Raw genomic sequence first — 18,742 nt, 5'->3', positions numbered from 1 at the left:
TTGTTGTCAGAGATTAAAATGGAGACGTATGAGTCATTTTTTAAATCCAATTTTCACCTGATTCATAACGCTAAATAAACACTGATAAATAATGAGTCCACTAATATAACTAACGCATAGATAATAACTAAACAGGTCATTATTTCCTCCTTACATCAGTGCTGAGCATAAAGAGATTTTATGGTGGGCATAATCACTGAGAATCCACCATGCAGGACTACAAAGCAGGTATAGAGTAACCAAAGTGGAGTATGAAAACCTCATTCAAAATCCCATTGACTGCATTAATCATTCAAAATTACATGAGCTTACTCAAATGCAGGTTATGTGGCTCACTTCAAACTATCTGACATGTATATTTTTTAGCACCGACGTCATTTTAAACACTGTAGATGTTCACAGGCTAAACATCACAGATGTGTGCACAGATGGGCTCGGACGCTGTCAAAGTTGAACACAGAGACTGTTGGAATAAGAAACAAAGTTGGACAATGACTTTAGAAGAGAGCACTCGGGTAAGATTGTGGCTGACCCCCTCATGCTCCGGACACAAACTTCTGTAGATAGTCCCCTCTGGCAGGAGGTCGCGGTCAAGCCACAAGAACAGTTTTTTCCCCATTTGCAGCTGGCCTCATTTACAAGACCCGAGCGCCCTCTGACACTGACTGTGTTAGATTAACACTAAATACCTTGCTCATTTAAATATTCTGTGAACATTTTGCACATTCCTGCACAAACTGCACAGCTCTTTTCATTTGAAAACAAGATGTGCACATATTTACATCGTCTAGTACTTGATTTTTTATCTTCCTCATATTTTCTATATAATGTTTGTTATGTACAAATTCCTTGTATGTGAAAATCTATTTGCCGATAAAAATTTCAAAGTTGTCAGTTTGCGATAGCGGCTGCTGTAGGGGATAGTGATTTGTTGAACATGGAAAGTAAACCTCTGGAAAACACCTCTTAGAGACAGATGAAAGAAACACTGAATGAGAGATTGCACTGAGTTACAGAAGCTAGCAGAGGCCAGCCTGGACGTGATGACACGACTTCAGCTCTCTATTACCTGTATCAAATGGTGTGATTACAGGTTGGAGCCCTTTGAGATTAAAACACCCACCGAGGCCTTAATCCATCTTCAGTTCAAAAGCTCTCACTCGCTCATCCTCCGTGCCTCTTCTCTCATACACACCACACACACACACACACACACACACACACACACACACACACAATGAGAGAAAGCAAAGCCGGCTCACTCTCAGCTACAACCTTTATCTTTCCCCTCACACAAATTACATCATGTCTCCTCTGCATTGATCCACTTCGATCTGGCCCAATAGAGGACATGAATTGGCATTCAGCTAATGAACAGCAACCAGCCCCCGAGAGCTCAGAGCAGAGACATTTTCAAATTATGGCAGAACTGAATTGAATGAGCTGACCTCATCAGTGGCATTTCTGCACACCTGCAAAACTCAATACGCACATCGACATTGCCTGTGATCTGAGGGTAAGGAGTGTGAGGCTTTTGCTGAAGAGGATGAGAACACTCCAGACAAACTTAGGACAGCGCTGAAGCTGGCTCCTGACGTACATGTACTGGTGTAAAGAAAAAGAAAAAGTGGAAGGCTGAGGAGAAAGAGAAATGCAGCGTAAGGTGGGGTAGTGCAATGTAGGGGGTTGAAAGATCAAGGACAAGAATTAAAAAAAGATTTATCTGCCTCCCGACTTTTGAAAATGTGTTAAGCTGTGTACAGACAAAAGGGTTTAAAGGAGTCAACCGCTCACACTTCTCTCAGTTCAACTTGATTGAGCCGCTGAGCTTAACTCTCTAAGTGATTGAATCAATTTTGGTGATTTACTCAAAACCCCAATGAAGTCCTTACTAATTAAGGTCTAATTATCTGAACAACAGATTTTTTTAGGGGGGCAGATTAAGCAGTCTTAATGTGATTTAGATCAGATAGCTTTGAAATACCATTTCCTTCTCTTTAATATTCTCTTTTCTCTGAAAAATGTCTTCATGTCACCGTTTCCTCTTCCCATCTTTTGTCCTCAGGTGCCATCCACAGTGAGAGCAGTAGGAAATGAGAGAGTCCTGGCCCTCAGACAGAGAACCCAGATGTTGTGGGAAGCCTACTTTTCCTCTGTGGACAAGATAGTCCTCACCACACTGGAGGTCAGCCTCAGCCGTAACACGCTCAACATGAAGCAGTGAAGGAAATGTGTCCAAATGAAATATGTGGTTCGAGAAGCTTGTTGACCTAATGACTACTCGCAGGGATAGTTGGTGAACAGCTGCAGCTGGTGAACTAACCTCTAACATACTAGCTTGCCACTAGTGAGTCAAGAGATTCCCGAGTTTTCTGTTTTGCCTGTACTGTGCGGTCTCTGCACCCTGATCATTTAACGTCATGCTGGTTTTTGTTGGTCCATCCATCCATTATCAGGGTCATGGTGGGGCTGGATCCTAAATTCACAGTTTATTCAAAATGCATATGAGCAACAAAGTTATAAAAGATGTTTACGGCAGCCTAGTCGGAGATATCTGGAATTTATGTGAGCTACAACATCTCCCATTTGATGAACTGAAGTCACCAAGGCTGTGGCAAAATGGCTGAAATGTTACAGTTGCCGGCAGCTACATTACAATAAATAATAATACCCTCACAATTGATTCCAATACCATTCCCAAACTATCGAGCAGCAGTCAGGCTAACTCTTACAGGATGTTTTTCCTCTTTCTGTTCTCCCAACATTGCTTGACTGTAGCATTAGCTAACTGGGTTAGCAAACATTTTAGCTCTGTTACAAACGGGACAATAAGATATTAAGATATCAAGATATTCAAGAAAAAAGATGAGCACTGACTCCTTTATAATAACTATTTAAACACCTTTTCTCTTTTGTGGAGCGGTGTCTACCACGACAGGGGAGTTTCAATAAAAGTTGATAAGCTGCGATAGCTTCCGCCATTTTAGATTTAGATTTCTGTTTCCCAAGGTCAAAACAGTTTGCTGATATTATATCTGCCTGCCAAACAGATTTTAAATGCTGATCTTGACTCCAGTCATAAGTCTGTACGGACTGTATCATATTAAGTCTACCTCTCTATCATGAACACTGTGTAATGTCCCTCTTGGCTGCTGAGTGTCGGTTAGAAACCTAATTGAAATGTTTTAAAACTCCTGAATACTCCTACCATACAATTCTGTTCAGGAATGCGCAGCAGCATCCAGTGAAAACATCTACAAAAAGAAGTCCCTGCTGTAAACACAGGTTTTCTGTCGAACACACAGCCACAGTTGCTACCTCTCTGCGGTTTACTGCCTGCGTGCTATCATCAGTCCTCTTTCAGAAGAGCTCTCCAACATTTGAAGCAAACCCTTCTATCGTTATGATTATGGGGTTGGATCCTGGCCCATGCCATACATTTCTACTCTTTTACTATCTCAGCTCTGTGTTGCACTTTAGGTCTAGGGAACCGAGGCAGTCCACATCCGATCTGCCTGAAGTCTCACAGAAATCCCCTAACCTATAGAAATGATATATCATCACATTGTAAATATCAGTCTCAACCTGCTACATGTTATCTTGCTGAGTCCTAACAGCCAATGTAGCTCACACATCTGTCCGTGTTTGGTTTTATTACTTTGAACAAGCTGAGAAGAAATGAGCTTCAAAGGTAGATGCTAAGAGAATGTCATCTGAAGGTTAGCCCAAGGGTTAGGTGTTTCTGCATTAGAAGAAATAACACCCTCTTTATATGAGCAGCATAGTGTCAATATTAGCACATAAATGTGGGGAAACAAATTTAACCCCTCTGAAATAAGAAAAAATCATTTTTTTTTAAATCACACGATGAGTGCTAGGCTTTGGACTCTGATGTTTACAAAAGCAAGTCTGGAAGCCCCTTATGTATTTACTGCTGGGGATTTATGCTGGAGATAATAATGGAGAGGTTCTGGAGGTTGGTGATAAGCTGCTTATATACATACAGCATGCAGAGGGGGACCTCTCCCCACGGGAGACAGCTGTGCAGTCAGCCTGAGGTCAGTGAGGCAGAGGGCTGGAGAGCAGTGATGCTGGTGATGCCGCTGCGTGGACACCTCCTGTTGGCGTAAAATAGGAAGTACATCATAAGGGATTGCTGGAATATGCAAACACAAGAGTGTCAGCTCTCAAATTTGCATGGAAGATCCAAGACTCATCCACCAGCTTGGACTAAAGGGGTTCGGGTCACTTTACAATAAAAGTGAGCATGTTCTTTCTACTGACCAGCTATTATTTACCTCCACAGATCATTAAGGACCGCGTGTTCTCTCACATATCGAGGAACAAGTACATGTGGAACTCCCTGCCAGGAGGTCTGCTGGTCCTACCAGAGTACTCCACTCACCTCGCACATTTCCCTTTCTACTACCTGGGATTAGGTAAACACACACTTCATTTGAATAAGTCTGCACGACATGCAAATCTTGATCGCACACAATGGTGATGAGACTATTATGTCAGCAAGATGAGTGATCAACACTCGAAAAGAAAATTTGAATCCAATATTTACTAAAGTTCCTGTCTGTGTTATTTTGAACTTTGCAATCATGCTAAAATACAAATAAGGTTTGTTATTATTTATTTATCCATTTAAAACCACATTGTGGTCATTTTTCAATTTTAGAAAATTTGGTACAGTCTATATGGGGGTCACTAAAAATGCTAATTATTCTGACGAGCCTTGGTGGACTGACACAGATACATTATATATGTTTGTTGTATAGAAGAGAACCTAATAAATATTCAAACAGGTTATACATCCTCTCTTACCCTCATATTATTTTTTCATGACCGTGCTCAGGGGTCAGTCCTGGTCAAGAGTTCACGGCTGTCATCCATGCCGTCACCCCATTGGTCTCCCAGTCTCAGCCAATCATGAAGCTGCTTCAGGTGGTCTCCAAGTCTAAATACTGCTCGCAGGTAAGTTATGATCAAATGAAATTATTTTTTAAATCCTGTTTCGACACACATACACTCTTCCACACTAAAGGGTTTACTTTGCTGAGACCCTGCTGCAGCAGCTTTTTCTCAACAGTCTAATGCGTCTTTCTGTGAATGTGTTCTGAAAAATGTCCTTCCCCTGCTGCTCTAGATAATCATTCTCTGGAACAGCGAGAAGCCGCCGCCCAATCGAAGCAAATGGCCTCCCATGCCCGTCCCCCTCACTGTGACAGACGGCAGGAGGAAGGTGAGGACCAGTGCCAGTCAAAACTCACACTGAACTCGTGTTGATGCCTGACTGACAGCTTGACAAACTGTCACTTGTCCAGTCTGTTTATGTCTCTCTCTCTTTCTCTCTCTTTCACTTTATCTCTGTTTCTTCTGGCCCCTCTCCTTGATATATATTTTTCTGTCTTTCTTCTCATCCATGTATGTCTGACATGTCTACCGATCCGTGTGGCGTTTGCTTTCATAAATGTCACTGGCTCGCGATATTTCTTCCTTTCACTGTCTTGTCTTTTTTTGACTCCCAGGGCAAAATCTATAGTGATTCACTCATCTCAGTCACTCAGCATGATTTACTGTAACGTGATCATCTCTCACTCATTCTCATAATCTCTCGAAGCACAGGCCCGACAACATGTAGCCTACAGTGCAGGAACTAAGATTTACTGCTGTATTTCTCTCAGACCACCAGTCGGTTCCTACCTCATGTTGCCATAGAGACAGAAGCAGTGCTGAGTTTGGACGAGGATACAGTCCTGCTGACCAGTGAGGTGTGTGTCTACGTGTGTTATTAATAAACACAAAGCAGAACTGCACACAAACACACACACACACACACACACACACACACACACACACAGAAATCAGTATTCCTGAAAAAGTTGGAGCGCTGTCTAAGTGTTCCATGTTTGCACTTGTAGGTGAACTTTGCCTTCTTGGTGTGGCGGAGCTTCCCTGAGCGGATCGTGGGCTACCCTCCCAGGAGCCACTTCTGGGATCCCCTAAAGCATGCCTGGGGCTACACCTCCAAATGGACCAACGACTACTCCATCATCCTGACTGGAGCTGCCTTCTACCACAGGTACACCAACAGACTGGAGCAGACGAGAATTCAGTCATTTAGAGCTGCATATATTTAGCTTAGAAATGTTTTGCCTCTTCTTATTATTATCTAAAAGCATGAAAAAGCTGTGCTGTAGACAGCGGTCCTGTCAGTGGTCCTTTGAGCTGAATGCTAAGTTCAGCATGCTAAAATGCTCATGTTTAGCAGGTATAATGTTTACCATGTTCACAGCCTCAGGTTGGTATGCTAATATTGAGTAAATAGCACTTAAGTGCAGCAAATGGCTGCTTGTCTAGTTTTGCAGGTATTTGGTGGATGAACTCAGACCAAAGTTATATATAAATTATCCTCTGGGGAACAGGAACGCCTGTACTAGATTTCACTGCCATCCATCCAATGTTTTTTTTTTTTTTTCACACAAACCTGAAATGTCAACCTGATGTAAAGTCATCAGGTTTCATAATCTGGAAAGAATGAACGTCTGCACAATATTTCAGTCTCAACCAAAGTGGTGGAAAAACATCAAATGCCATTTAGACCAACATGTGTTTTTTAATATTGTCCCACAGTAATATTAACTTCTAACAGGCGTGCATGCATAGACTGTGACACCTAAATTTAGACTTACAGACACGACATTGATTATGCAACTGAGATCAAAACGGATTGAGATCAACAGCTGAAAGCAAAAGGACAGCTCCGTGAACTGCAGCAAGCATAATGACACGAATCCTAACATGAAAAGCATAACGGCACAATCAAACAGAATGAGGTAGTATCAAGGATAATTATGTGTATGTGTAGGCGAGAGAAAATAAAAGGAGAGGGTGAATTACTCAGGGATTACTTCAAGCAGTTTGATTCATTCGAAAAGCCTGAATCCGAACTGTGCAGCAGATGGATGTCACTTCTCATACATTATGAATGGAATTCCTCCGCAGACGGTGAAATCACACGTTTTCAGACAAATAGGCATTTTTGTGAGAACACATTTTTGCCATGCTAATTTGAATCTTTGGTCTGTCTGCATTACCTCAAATGCCCGTTTCACCACTTACGCAGAGAATGGCAATGAGTAGTCAGTTAGAATGTGCCTTTCTCACTGTGGGAGCCCTGAATTTAGTCTGATCCAATTACGTGCTGTATATTATATTGTTAAAGTGATGTGATAGCTTTTCCACAGTGGGGCTGCTTTGCAACAATGATGACAAAATCAAGCAGCAACTTCCCAGAATGAATTGCATCAACTTTCAGTTAATTGTGATTAATTTTAGCTCCTGAGCACAAAACATATTTGAAGAAGTCAGTCTGACAAATGTAACGCTAAACTCTGCACTAAAATATCCAGTCTTAAGAAAGTGAAGGGATGGAGAACGTGCACGGTGTTCCACAGGGGTTCAGTTTGTTGTGCACTATAAATATCAAATCCCACCGGTGGTGAAATGGTTAACTTGTCCCAGATACATATCATCAACATACATCACAGCAGCTACTCTTTTGTGTAGATGTTACCACACAGGAGCTGCTTTCCTGGCCTCCTCCTGTGAGAAACTGTGTTTTTATTGGGTGTGATATAGTTTTATTTTAGATGTGCGTCTCTAAATATGTTTACTGTACTGTGAGTGCAAGTACAACAGGCTACTGTGATAAGAGACTAATAATAGTGAGACAGAACATCAGGTTTTGCTCTCTGATGACAGATGTGACAAAATATTCTTGCAAAATGAATAGAGCAATGTGAAACAGGTGAGAAAATAACAGCTATTCTTCTTTACAGCCTTTTTATGACTTTATGAGGCACACGTCTGAAAAAGGACTATGATCCTTTAAATATATTTTTTTCAATTGCTGCAACTAAAAACCAAGAACATCTCTGATTTTAGACATCACCACACCTCCACTGGTAACACTGATCAGTGGTCAGGAGGTGATGGAGTTAAATTTTATGTTAACGTCTCTGAAGTCACAGTAGAATGATTTTTTTTATTAGTTGGTGTTCTTTTGTTGTCTAACAGGAGGTTTTTACTCTGAACTTTAGCTTCACTTTCTGAGGTTTCACCACTCTCTCTTTTTCTTTCAACTTCTAGTTTGTATTTATAAGATGAGCTGAGGGTATCGTGATGACAGTCTCACCTCTGGGATCATACCCAGAAAAAAACGAATAATAGATATCCAAGACTTCCTGCAGTCAGATTAGCAACTTAATATGCAAGAATGAAGAGACGGACACATTTGTGTTCATTTCTATAGACCAGGGATGTCCAAAGTACGGCCGGGGGGCTAATCACAGCCCGTGGTCAGATTTCATGCGGCCTGAAGCTTAATTTTTTATAATATATTATTTATGTCCTGCTAGGATTGTTAGATACTGTATGGCTGGAGGATTTGGCTTTTTTTGGTTGACATAACAAAGCTGTATGTACTGTATGTAGATATGACACAAAATGTTACTTCCTGAATGATTTTGTTAAAGAGCAAGAGTGAAACGTTTCAAACTTAAATGTTAACACTTAAGACTTCATCATACTGCACTGCTCATAATAAGTCATGTTTAAAATAAACATGAGGTCAAGATTTGTATCAACTTCATTTAATTTTAACATATTCCATACAATTTATTCTTTATCTGACTCCAGATGTGAAAGAAAGGAAGAACTAGTTTTAGATTTGTTCACGCCTGATTGGCTTAGATTTTGTGACATTGTCATATTAAAAAATAATCATTTGGATGTAACTTTTGTTGGTAATTTTTTCATTTTTAAAATGTTAGTATTGGCCCCCGGGCATCTTCACATTGTCAAATCTGGCCCTCTTTAAAAGAAGTTTGGACAGCCCTGCTCTACATGTTACATTAACGTAGAGTCTACTGACTTTATGTTGCATTAATGCACTCCACCTATCTGCATATGAAAAGCTAATAAGTACTACTCTACAAACAGAAAACAAAATGCATCCAGTGCCAAAATCTTGGTCCCCATGCTGACAGATTCTACATTTATATGCAGATTACAGAACTTATGTGATGAGCTCATGTGCTGCTTTGTGTTTCACTGCGTGGACAAGCTGAACCTGTGATCTCAGTGTTACGTTATTTGAAGTGACTACAGGCTACTAAAGCTCTCATCCCAATACAGGTACTACCACTACCTGTTCTCCCACTACCTGCCCCAGTCTCTGCGGACTCTAGTGGATCGTACCTCCAATTGTGAAGACATCCTGATGAACTTCCTGGTCTCTGCTGTAACCCACCTGCCACCAATCAAAGTGGCCCAGAGGAAGCAGTACAAAGAGCTGCCCAGTCCACAGGTAGGCAGCCATCAGTCTTTCTCTCGTGTTCAGTGCTGTCAGGTCAGTACTGGATGGTGAATGACTGTGTCTTGTTCTACCTTCCAGGGTATAAAGAGTGTCCCCTGGGCCAACCCGGAGCACTTCAACCAGCGGCAGGAGTGTATCAACACCTTCGCCAACTGGTTTGGCTACATGCCTCTGGTCCACTCTCAGTTTCGCCTGGACCCCGTGCTCTTCAAGGATCAAGTGTCTGTCCTGCGCAAGAAGTACAAAGACCTGGAGAGAGCGTGAAAATGAGGGACCAGCAGAACAGAAAGACCGGGAAGCGAGGTCTGGTCTAGTGGACAGCCAAATGGACCAATCAGTGGTGGACAGTCAAGAGACAGCCAATGGGATACTGAAGACTGTGTGGGATGTGGACAGAGTGGCAGCGCCGTCCATTTGTGACATGGACAAAGTACAATCATCGGACAGACCCTGGTGGACTGTTCTGGACTATATACATATAAATATGAAGAGGACGGGGCCTATGAAAGTTTGAAAGGAGCTTCAAATGATTCTCCTACCTCCATCAGTCTGGTGAGACAATAGAGGACATTTAGGGGCCTTGACAGAGTCCCTGTGACTGCGCCTCTCACCGAGAAAGGACAATATCTATTGGACAGGAAAAACAGGAACGTGTGTCAGATGTCAACAGTGCTATTGCTGTGACAATGAAAAGGGAATGGGTATCTCACACCAGCAGCACCCAAGGGACTGGTATTGGTGCCATGCACTCCCGCTGTCAATGCGTGTCTCAGCGTTACTGTGCAGGGACTGTTGCCGTGGAAACAGATCATTTCACATCAAAATGCTAACTGTAAAACCAATAAAATGATTTATAAATGCAAACCCGTGGCTCTGCAGAGAATTTTTTCCCCTTCTTGGCACACACCCTCTCTTCAAAGAAATCCAGGACATATTTTTAGCCAGCATTCTTCATGGCACATTTTAAAAAAGTGAAATAGTAAAAACATGTCAGTGAGGCGAACAGTAACTGACCAGATTTGGACACATGCGAGAAATACAACAGAGATAACCAGGTAAAATTAAAGATTGTCTTGTAAAACATGAAAAAGTAGAATAACTGTTGATTTGATGAGGATTATAAAGAGAGACCTGTCTTCATGCTGGTCCTGTATACATAACTGAACATCCTTTAAATAAGTCCATCAGTCTAAACTAGAACTGCAGCTAATCAGTACAGTAATTATCCGACAGTTATTCACTGAAATATAATAAATAACTGCTTATTCTATGAAATGTCAGAAGACAGTGAGAAATGCCTGTCGCCTCATTATTCAATCTGCCTTCATACAACACAATATTGACTTCAATTACAATTTTAATGTCAGTTATCAAATTTCATTTTCTGTCAATTAATCAATTTGACTCTGTTTCACATTTACAGGAGCCCACTTCATATTGTGAATCAGTCATATAAACTGATTCCATTATCTGTGAAATTATTTCATATATACAATAACAACAATCACAAGCTGCTCGATCACACAACCTCTGTCTGTGTGTGTGTGTGTGAGAGCCGGGGATCGCCTTTGATGTCGTGTTGCCGTGTAGGAGCACTCCAGTGATGAGCTGTTGGCGTGTAAAGATAGATGAATACACAGGCTGAGGGTCAGAATGTACGTCGTCGTGTGTTGGTGGATATGCCTTGATGCATTTATACATCATCTCCATTGTGAAGGAGATCATGCGTTCCCACGGCAGCCCTCAGGGTTGTTGGAGCTGACACAATGGAACACACACTGCAAAGTGTGAGCTGGCCAACCCTGTATTTAGAAACACAACTACAACCAATATGTTCAAAAAATGTTTTAAAAAAAAGGTTTATTTTATACAAAACACAAATGACCCAGCAGGCCTACCTTTATCCCACAGTACAAAAATAAAGTCACAGGCAAGCGAGTCTTGACACCCTCAGGGTAAACAGGTGTGCTGTCTAGCACTCAGGAAGCTAATCTCATTACGCACATGCCACCACCCCCCCCCCCCCCCCCCCCCCCCCCCCCACACACACACACACACACACGTACAAAGCACCTGAGATACATAGCTGCCAAGGGGCTAATTTGGATTCTGAACCCATAGTGTTTTACAACTGACGGAGCGTAATAAGGGCAATTGTTCCTATTGTAAACAAAGTGGTTAAGATCTGCTCCTGTGCTTTCTGGAAGAATTACTGCAATGAATTCAAGCCTGTCTGGTGTAGAGGCAGCGCCTGGGGGCCAAAACACCAATAATACAGTGTTTAAGCAAACGTTTGTTTGTTTGGTCTCACCTGAGGCGTAACAGGTTTCAACTCATTTTAACAGTATGAAAACAGGAGTCCAGAACTTCTTTGAATAAACACAGAGTGACAAAATAACAGTTGTAGACACTTGGCAAACAGAAACTGGGATGTCAGCTGCCTTGTACAAACAGAAGGTTCTTGGAGCTGGAGTGTATCAGGTTGACACAAGCTTATTATTTCATCCTATCTTATTAATAGTTTTCCCCTCAACAACGCCATTATAATACATAATGAACAGCAGACAGTCTTGGGTGACCTGTAAGTGAATTGTGAGTTCAGTGATGAAGTGTCAGCACAAAGGAGGTGAGTCCCTTGTTTCACCTGCTTGTTCCCTTTATGCAGTCTTAACTTTTGTGGAACTCAATCTAGAAGAACAATCATTTCCTCAGCGTCAGCATGGCGTTGACGTCCCACAGCAGGTTCCTCATCTGATCCATCAGAATCTTCATCTCCTGGTTCTTCTGACGTACCTTCTGCAGGTGTACCACAAGACACATGACGTCCATCAGTGAGACTCCTTAAAACACCTGAGCCGGAGCTCCAGCATTTACCCTCCTTACAATCTTAAGCAATCAAAACATAACCTAGTTTACTCATAAGAAACATTCATCAATAATTGGGGATTATTTATGATTATTATGGAGTAAGAAATAGCAGGCTTTTCCCCGGTGTGCCACTAATGTTGTCAATAAAACAAACTATTCAGCAGCCTCAGGCTGTGTTTCCTGCTGTTTTGCCACTGGCTGCCTGGTGGCAACTTCTGAATCTACCTGAAATCTTCATCCCTGTGGAATATTGGCCCCGGTGTTTACAGAAACATGATTGTGAGTGTTCATTTAAAGGCAGAGCGAGTACAATTTGTCGGCTGCAGTTTGTAAAAACAACATTCAATGCCGGCCTCTCTTCACAGGCTCCATGCCATCGCAGCCTCCTCTTGGATGCGTGCTTATGATCTGGCACCTGATGGCTACATTTTTTTAAACAGTCTGAGTATCACACCCTGCATGCTGTTATTGGCTGGGGGCTATGCACCTACTGACCAATGGTTGACGCCCCAAAACATACTGAACATACGCAGGGCGGCTTCTGCAGATTCAGACACTGCCACACACTTATAGTGAAACAAAGTGATGATTGAGAGGAATGAATATTGTACATTCAAAAAGAAAATCCTCTCCATTCTGCTCATTAAGCAGAGTTTCTGCATTTCACCCCCACCGTGAGGGGTGCTTCTTCACCTGGGTCAGTACTGCCACCTAGAGGCATTTCAGGGGACTTTCTGACTGAAAGCGCAATATTTTGTCTTGCTCAGTGTTCTTGCAAAGCCTCATTAGAAGCCCAGAGGAACAAGCAACAATAGCAAAAATAAGAAATAAATAAACCATCCTGAGCTGCCAGGCAGCGACCCAAGTGACAATATAGGAGTTTTATTGAATTCATTGCAGCAGTGTTGGGAATTGAAATGATTGTTAAGACTTAATAGTAAGGGTACATGAATAATGGTGAATTCAAAGGACACAGACAGGATGAAGTCATGAAGACGTTAATCATGGTTACAACACTTTAATTACACAATACAGGTGCAGTACTGTGCTCCTTTGACTTACCTGTGAAGACAGGAACTGCTAGAATAACTCAAAGTTGTGTGAAAAAGTGTTTGCCCCCTTCCTGATTTCTTAGGATGTTTCAGATCAAACACATTTAAATATTAGACAAAGATAACACAAGTAAACACAAAGTGCAGTTTTTAAATAAAGGTTTTTATTATTATTAGGGGGGAAAAAATCCAAGCCTACATGGCCCTGTGTGAAAAAGTGATCCCCGCCCCCCCCTTAAAACATAAATTAACTGTGGTTTATGCGGAGTTCAATTTCTCTAGCCACACCTGTTCTCAAGAAATCGCTTTAATAGGACCTGCCTGACAAAGTGAAGCCAAAGTAGACCAAAAGATCCTCAAAAGCTAGACATCATGCTGCGATCCAAAGAAATTCAGGAACAAATGAGAAAGAAAGTAATTGAGATCTATCAGTCTGGAAAAGGTTACAAAGCCATTTCTAAAGCTTTGGGACTCCAGCGAACCACAGTGAGAGCCATTATCCACAAATGGTGAAAACATGGGACAGTGGTGAACCTTCCCAGGAGTGGCCGGCCGACCAAAATTACCCCAAGAGTGCAGCGACGACTCATCCAAGGTCACAAAATACCCCAGAACAACTTTCAAAGAACTGCAGGCCTCACTTGCTCAATTAAGGTCAGTGTTTATGACTCCACCATAAGAAAGAGACTGTGCAAAGATGGCCTGCATGGCAGAGTTCCAAGACGAAAACCACTGCTGAGCAAAAAGAAAGGCTCGTCTCAGTTTTGCCAAAAAAGCATCTTGATGATCCCCAAGACTTTTGGGAAAATACTCTGTGAACTGATGAGACAAAAGTTGAACTTTTTGAAGGTGTATGTCCCATTACATCTGGCGTAAAAGTAACACTGCATTTCAGAAAAGGAACATCATACCAACAGTAAAATGTGGTGGTGGTAGTGTGATGGTCTGGGGCTGTTTTGCTGTTTCAGGACCTGGAAGACTTGCTGTGGTAAATGGAACCATGAATTCTGCTGTCTACAAAAAAAATGTCCGGCCATCTGTTCGTGACCTCGAGCTGAAGCGCACCTGCGTTCTGCAGCAGGACAATGATCCAAAACACACTAGCAAGCCCACCTCTGAATGGCTGAAGAAAAACAAAATGAAGACTTTGGAGTGGCCTAGTCAAAGACCCGACCTGAATCCGATTGAGATGCTGTGGTATGACCTTAAAAAGGTGGTTCATGCTTAAACCCTTTAATGTGGCTGAATTACAACAATTCTGCAAAGATGAGTGGGCCAACATTCCTCCACAGCGATGTGAAAGACTCACTGCCAGTTATCGTAAACGCTTGATTGCAGTTGTTGCTGCTAAGGGTGGCCCAACCAGGTATTAGGTTTAGGGGGGGAATCACTTTTTCACACAGGGCCATGTAGGTTTGGATTTTTTCCCCCTTAATAATAAAAATTTTAATTTAAAAACTACATTTTGTGTTTACTTGGGTTATCTTTGTCTAATATTTAAATTTGTTTGATCCGAAACACTTAAGCATGGCAAACATGCGAAAAAAAAGAAATCAGGAAGGGGGCAAACACTTTCACACAACTGCATGTTGGTTGTATTTAACGCTTCTTGCATGAGTCAGTTTATTCTTGTACATTCCTGATGGCTCATGAGGAACTACATACATGAATTAACTCATGTACTCGTACCGTGAGTACCGTTCATTCACAGAACTTAAATATCTGAAAATATGAAACATATTCCAAAAATCGGATTACTCTACAGGATGTATTTCACTTATTTCCTGAGTTTGCTGCAGGTTAACTACTAATTGTACTGCAGTCTGACACCAGCACAGGGAAGTATACTGTCACTTAGCAGTGCTGATGATAGGTGTAAAATAACTGTGACAAAAGAAAACAGGAACACACCTCCAGAACCTCTCTTCTCTCCTGGTTCACAGCAGCACTGCAGGGCTCCACTTTGACAGAAGCCAGCTCCTCCCCGACATACGGCAGAAGCTGAGGACACAATACAGTTTTTCCCTTCAGTCTATGAATGCACTGACAGCAAGAGTAAAAGTCATTTCCAGTGTTGTTCTTGTGTGTTTTAATTCTGATTTATCGTTTATTTCATTGAAGTCTAGAAAAAAGATGAATATTAAACTAAACTAATATCTAAGTGGAACCTTCGGGCTCCTTCCTGACCTCTGCTGGCCCCTCCTGCAGGTCAGAGGTCATCTCCACGCAGCGCTCGTACAGGAGCCGGAGCTTTCTGAACAGCAGGGCGAGCTGCCGCAGGTGTTCCTGGAGCTTCCCAAAGCGGTCCTGGTACATCGCCTGGCTCTGGGTCACACCATTAGGAAGCTACAGCAAAGACACACAGCATCTTTCATCACTTTATATTTTTTAATTCAGATGGCAGATTGTGCATTGTGCAGATAAAGACTAGTTTGTAGTCTTCAAGACAGTTTATGTTTTTTCTTTCATGTTTTCTTGTAAGTAAACTGTTTATACTGTAAGGCACTGTCCAGACTTTCTCCTTGCCTTTGTTTTTATAGTGTATTAGATATAAGAAAATGTAGATGGCAATGTGCCAGTCCTGAGTAAAATGCATAACTATGCAATTTTTGAATCTGTGGTCCTGATGTGGAGTTTCCAGTGCTGGAAAAAAAAACTCACTCAGCTTAATGGACAAGGACAAGCTGGAAGAGGTGAGTTAGACAGTGAGAAAGACAGTGAGATACAATTAGAGACACAGATCAGGTGGAGATGGATGGATGACTTAAGACAGATGCTGACAAGCATGCCAAGCAGACATGCTGGAGACGAGGACGGGACAAATCCAGGCTGACAGACGACAGAGGAACCCTGAAAACTAAAACACGTCATCTAAAACAGCTTAAACGAAAGATTCCATTCAAACATTTGAAGAGTCAATGTGAACATTTGCTGCTTTCATCATAGAGACTAGATTTTTTGTTGTTGTTCAGACTGTAAGAGCCATAAGATGTGAATTTAAGTCAATTTAAATATGATGCAGAATTTATAATTTCATGTTATGTCATGTGCATAACAGGAAAACAATGTTAAAACATTTAAGAACAAACTCATGTTAGTTATTATCATTCATGCTCCCTCCCTGATAAAATTAAATATTGGACTTTTATTTTGGTAGTCATGTGCGCAGTGACTGCTGTTTAGAGCTGCGGCAGGCAAGGGAGCATTACACCTCCTGTCATTCGCGCCAGACTAAAGTTACTGTGCCTACAGCTCGGGAAGTGGCTTTTTTGACGTCCAGAAGGAACGGCACTATACAGACAAAAAAGCAGCTACTCTATACTCTCTCTCTCTCTCTCTCTCTCTCTCTCTCTCTCTCTCTATATATATTCTAATCTATAATATATATATATATATCTTATCTATCTATCTATCTATCTATCTATCTATATATATATATATATATATATATATATATATATATATATATACACACACACACACATAAAATTTCAAAATAATATATTAAAGAATACACAAATTATTCAAAGTTTTTACTTATTTTAATTCTACCTAGAGTTAAGATGTTTCTTTTTAATAATCTCTAAATAATGAAAAGGATTCATCTCAGCCTCACTGTTTGTTAACAGACGTCACAAGCCAATCATTTGTTGTTGGGTTGTTGTATTGGATTACATTAGACTATAAAGATGAACCCAATAATATAACTCTGTGGACTGGATCAATACAGATCATGAGACATATGAAACATACTGATATTTGTAAAACCACACATTCACGACATAGTATGGTCTCTCATATAGATGGGGGGTGGGGGGCTCAGTAACAGTCTAACCTGCGTAGCTCGTGTGATCTGGAAAATCTCCATGGTCCGGGTGACAATGTCCTGGACAGTCTCCTGTCCGATCCGGCAGAGGAACACCGGGGAGATTTCCCTCAGGGCTCCCTGAGGGGGCATGGGCTGCTGACCCGGAGCTGAGGCAGCACTGGGGGGCAGGTGAGGCTGCTGCTGGGGGGGCAGCCCTGCCATCCCCGGCTTCTGCGGTAACGAGGCTGCCATTAGCGCCCAAATCTGTGGGGAGGGACGGAACTGATTACACAACGGGGATAGTTTGATTAAACTGGTGCTGCGAACTAGACTGATCCCAAACGTTAGCTCATCATTAGAATGAGTCACAATGAAGAGCACCGAGCCAAACGTGTCCTCTATCTGCTGTACATAAAGTGTTGCTGCTCAGAAACCCTACAAGCTCAGAGCTCGTCTTCTTGTCCGCTCTGAACTAAAGATGCTCTAAACACAGCGGCTACACATGCTAACATGCTAACTAACAATCTGACGCTCACTGAGGAAAGCTAGTTAGCCGCTAGCCTGCCAGCTAGCTGAAAAGCTCTTACCTGAATGACGTGACCGTGAAGAAACGCTGTTCGAACAACTGCGGCTTGCTGTAGTGACAGAAAAATACTAATTATTTTAAATAAGACATTGTGAGAGCGCTCCGCTCATTTCTTTCACAAAGCTCCGCACGTTTATTGTTTTGATTGCGTCACTTCCTGCCAGAGAAGAACATATTTCCCGCCACTAGATGGAGACAGTTAGCTGTAAAAGGACTACAAACTGACTACAAAACAGAAGTATTCACATCATTACAGAAGCAGAAGTAGCACTACCACAGTGTAAAAGTACTCAGTAACAAGTAAAAGTACTGCATTCACAAGAGTTACGAAGAATGCCCCTGCTAGTATTTTATTATCATTTCGTTATTGATCACTTTTACTGATAATTAATGTAATAGCTAGTTGAGGTGGAGCTAATAACTATTTTAACTATTTTATACGTAGTATGTGTGTGTGTGTGTGTGTGTGTGTGTGTGTGTGTGTGCGCGCGCGCGCGTGTGTGTGTGTGTGTGTGTGTGCAACGTTTAGCTGAACTGAAGACCTAACGTAGCGTTCTAAAAGTCAGTGAACATTATGACAGTGTTTTCATATCAGTCATCAGTGAAGCTGTAACATTAACATTAACATGAGATTAGCAGGTGATGATGTATGTGGCTCTGTTTTGGAGAGGGGGAGGTGGAAGACTGCTTTGATAGCATATGATTTTCCTGTAGGCATAGGGACCTGACACTCTGTTAATAATAAATGAATTAATAACAAGTCAATGGTTGATATTTGTGTGTGTGTTAGGATAACTGCTGTATTTAGTGTTGGGCTGGCACCAGGCAGTGCTGTGTGGGTAACCAGTGACTGTAGTAGTTATACATGCAGACCATCCGTTTAGCTGATGCCCTGAGTCACTGTTTTGTATGTCACTGTTGTTAGTAAAGGTGTCACTTGTTATATTAGATTACCATGAGATGACAATATTATCCCCATGTTGCTCTGTAGTAAGGAGTAGTAGCCTGTAAGAGAGACTGATAGTAAAGAGTGAAGGAGAGAA

At 41.7% G+C, this 18,742-nt stretch overlaps 2 protein-coding genes across 2 annotated transcripts in view; one reads left to right on the top strand and one right to left on the bottom strand.

Moving 5' to 3' along the window:
- ext1c (exostoses (multiple) 1c) overlaps positions 1-10,240 on the top strand; it is an 89,247-nt gene extending 79,007 nt beyond the window's left edge. The window contains exons 5-12 of the mRNA XM_019269650.2: positions 2,066-2,185; positions 4,307-4,439; positions 4,862-4,980; positions 5,153-5,248; positions 5,691-5,777; positions 5,928-6,088; positions 9,205-9,376; positions 9,464-10,240. Coding sequence (XP_019125195.1) covers positions 2,066-2,185; positions 4,307-4,439; positions 4,862-4,980; positions 5,153-5,248; positions 5,691-5,777; positions 5,928-6,088; positions 9,205-9,376; positions 9,464-9,649 — 1,074 coding nt within the window. The 3' untranslated portion in view covers positions 9,650-10,240. The remainder of the gene's footprint in view (positions 1-2,065; positions 2,186-4,306; positions 4,440-4,861; positions 4,981-5,152; positions 5,249-5,690; positions 5,778-5,927; positions 6,089-9,204; positions 9,377-9,463) is intronic.
- Positions 10,241-11,430: 1,190 nt separating this feature from the next.
- On the bottom strand, positions 11,431-17,890 carry zgc:114119 (Mediator of RNA polymerase II transcription subunit 30-like). The gene is made up of 5 exons (XM_019269653.2): positions 17,701-17,890; positions 17,141-17,377; positions 15,493-15,651; positions 15,217-15,306; positions 11,431-12,181 (listed from the first exon to the last, which is right to left on the bottom strand). Exons 2-5 carry the CDS (start codon positions 17,363-17,365, stop codon positions 12,086-12,088), a joined length of 570 nt encoding a protein of 189 aa, XP_019125198.1. The 5' UTR covers positions 17,366-17,377; positions 17,701-17,890; the 3' UTR covers positions 11,431-12,085.
- Between the last annotated feature and the right edge of the window lie 852 nt (positions 17,891-18,742).

This window comes from Larimichthys crocea, chromosome XIII, assembly GCF_000972845.2.
Source record: "Larimichthys crocea isolate SSNF chromosome XIII, L_crocea_2.0, whole genome shotgun sequence".
NCBI lineage: Eukaryota > Metazoa > Chordata > Actinopteri > Sciaenidae > Larimichthys > Larimichthys crocea.
The sequence above is the reverse complement of the archived record's forward strand: the minus strand, read 5'-3'. Positions and strand labels throughout refer to the sequence as shown.

Bases quoted from the DNA above. Each gene is read 5' to 3' on its own strand.
- zgc:114119 (XM_019269653.2), bottom strand. From the start codon at position 17,365: ATGGCAGCCTCGTTACCGCAGAAGCCGGGGATGGCAGGGCTGCCCCCC. The intron at 15,307-15,492 runs GTCAGGAAGGAG...TTGTGTCCTCAG, and splicing joins TGCAGGAGGGGCCAGCAGAG to CTTCTGCCGTATGTCGGGGA. The intron at 12,182-15,216 runs GTGTGTTCCTGT...GTACACCTGCAG, and splicing joins AGAGAAGAGAGGTTCTGGAG to AAGGTACGTCAGAAGAACCA.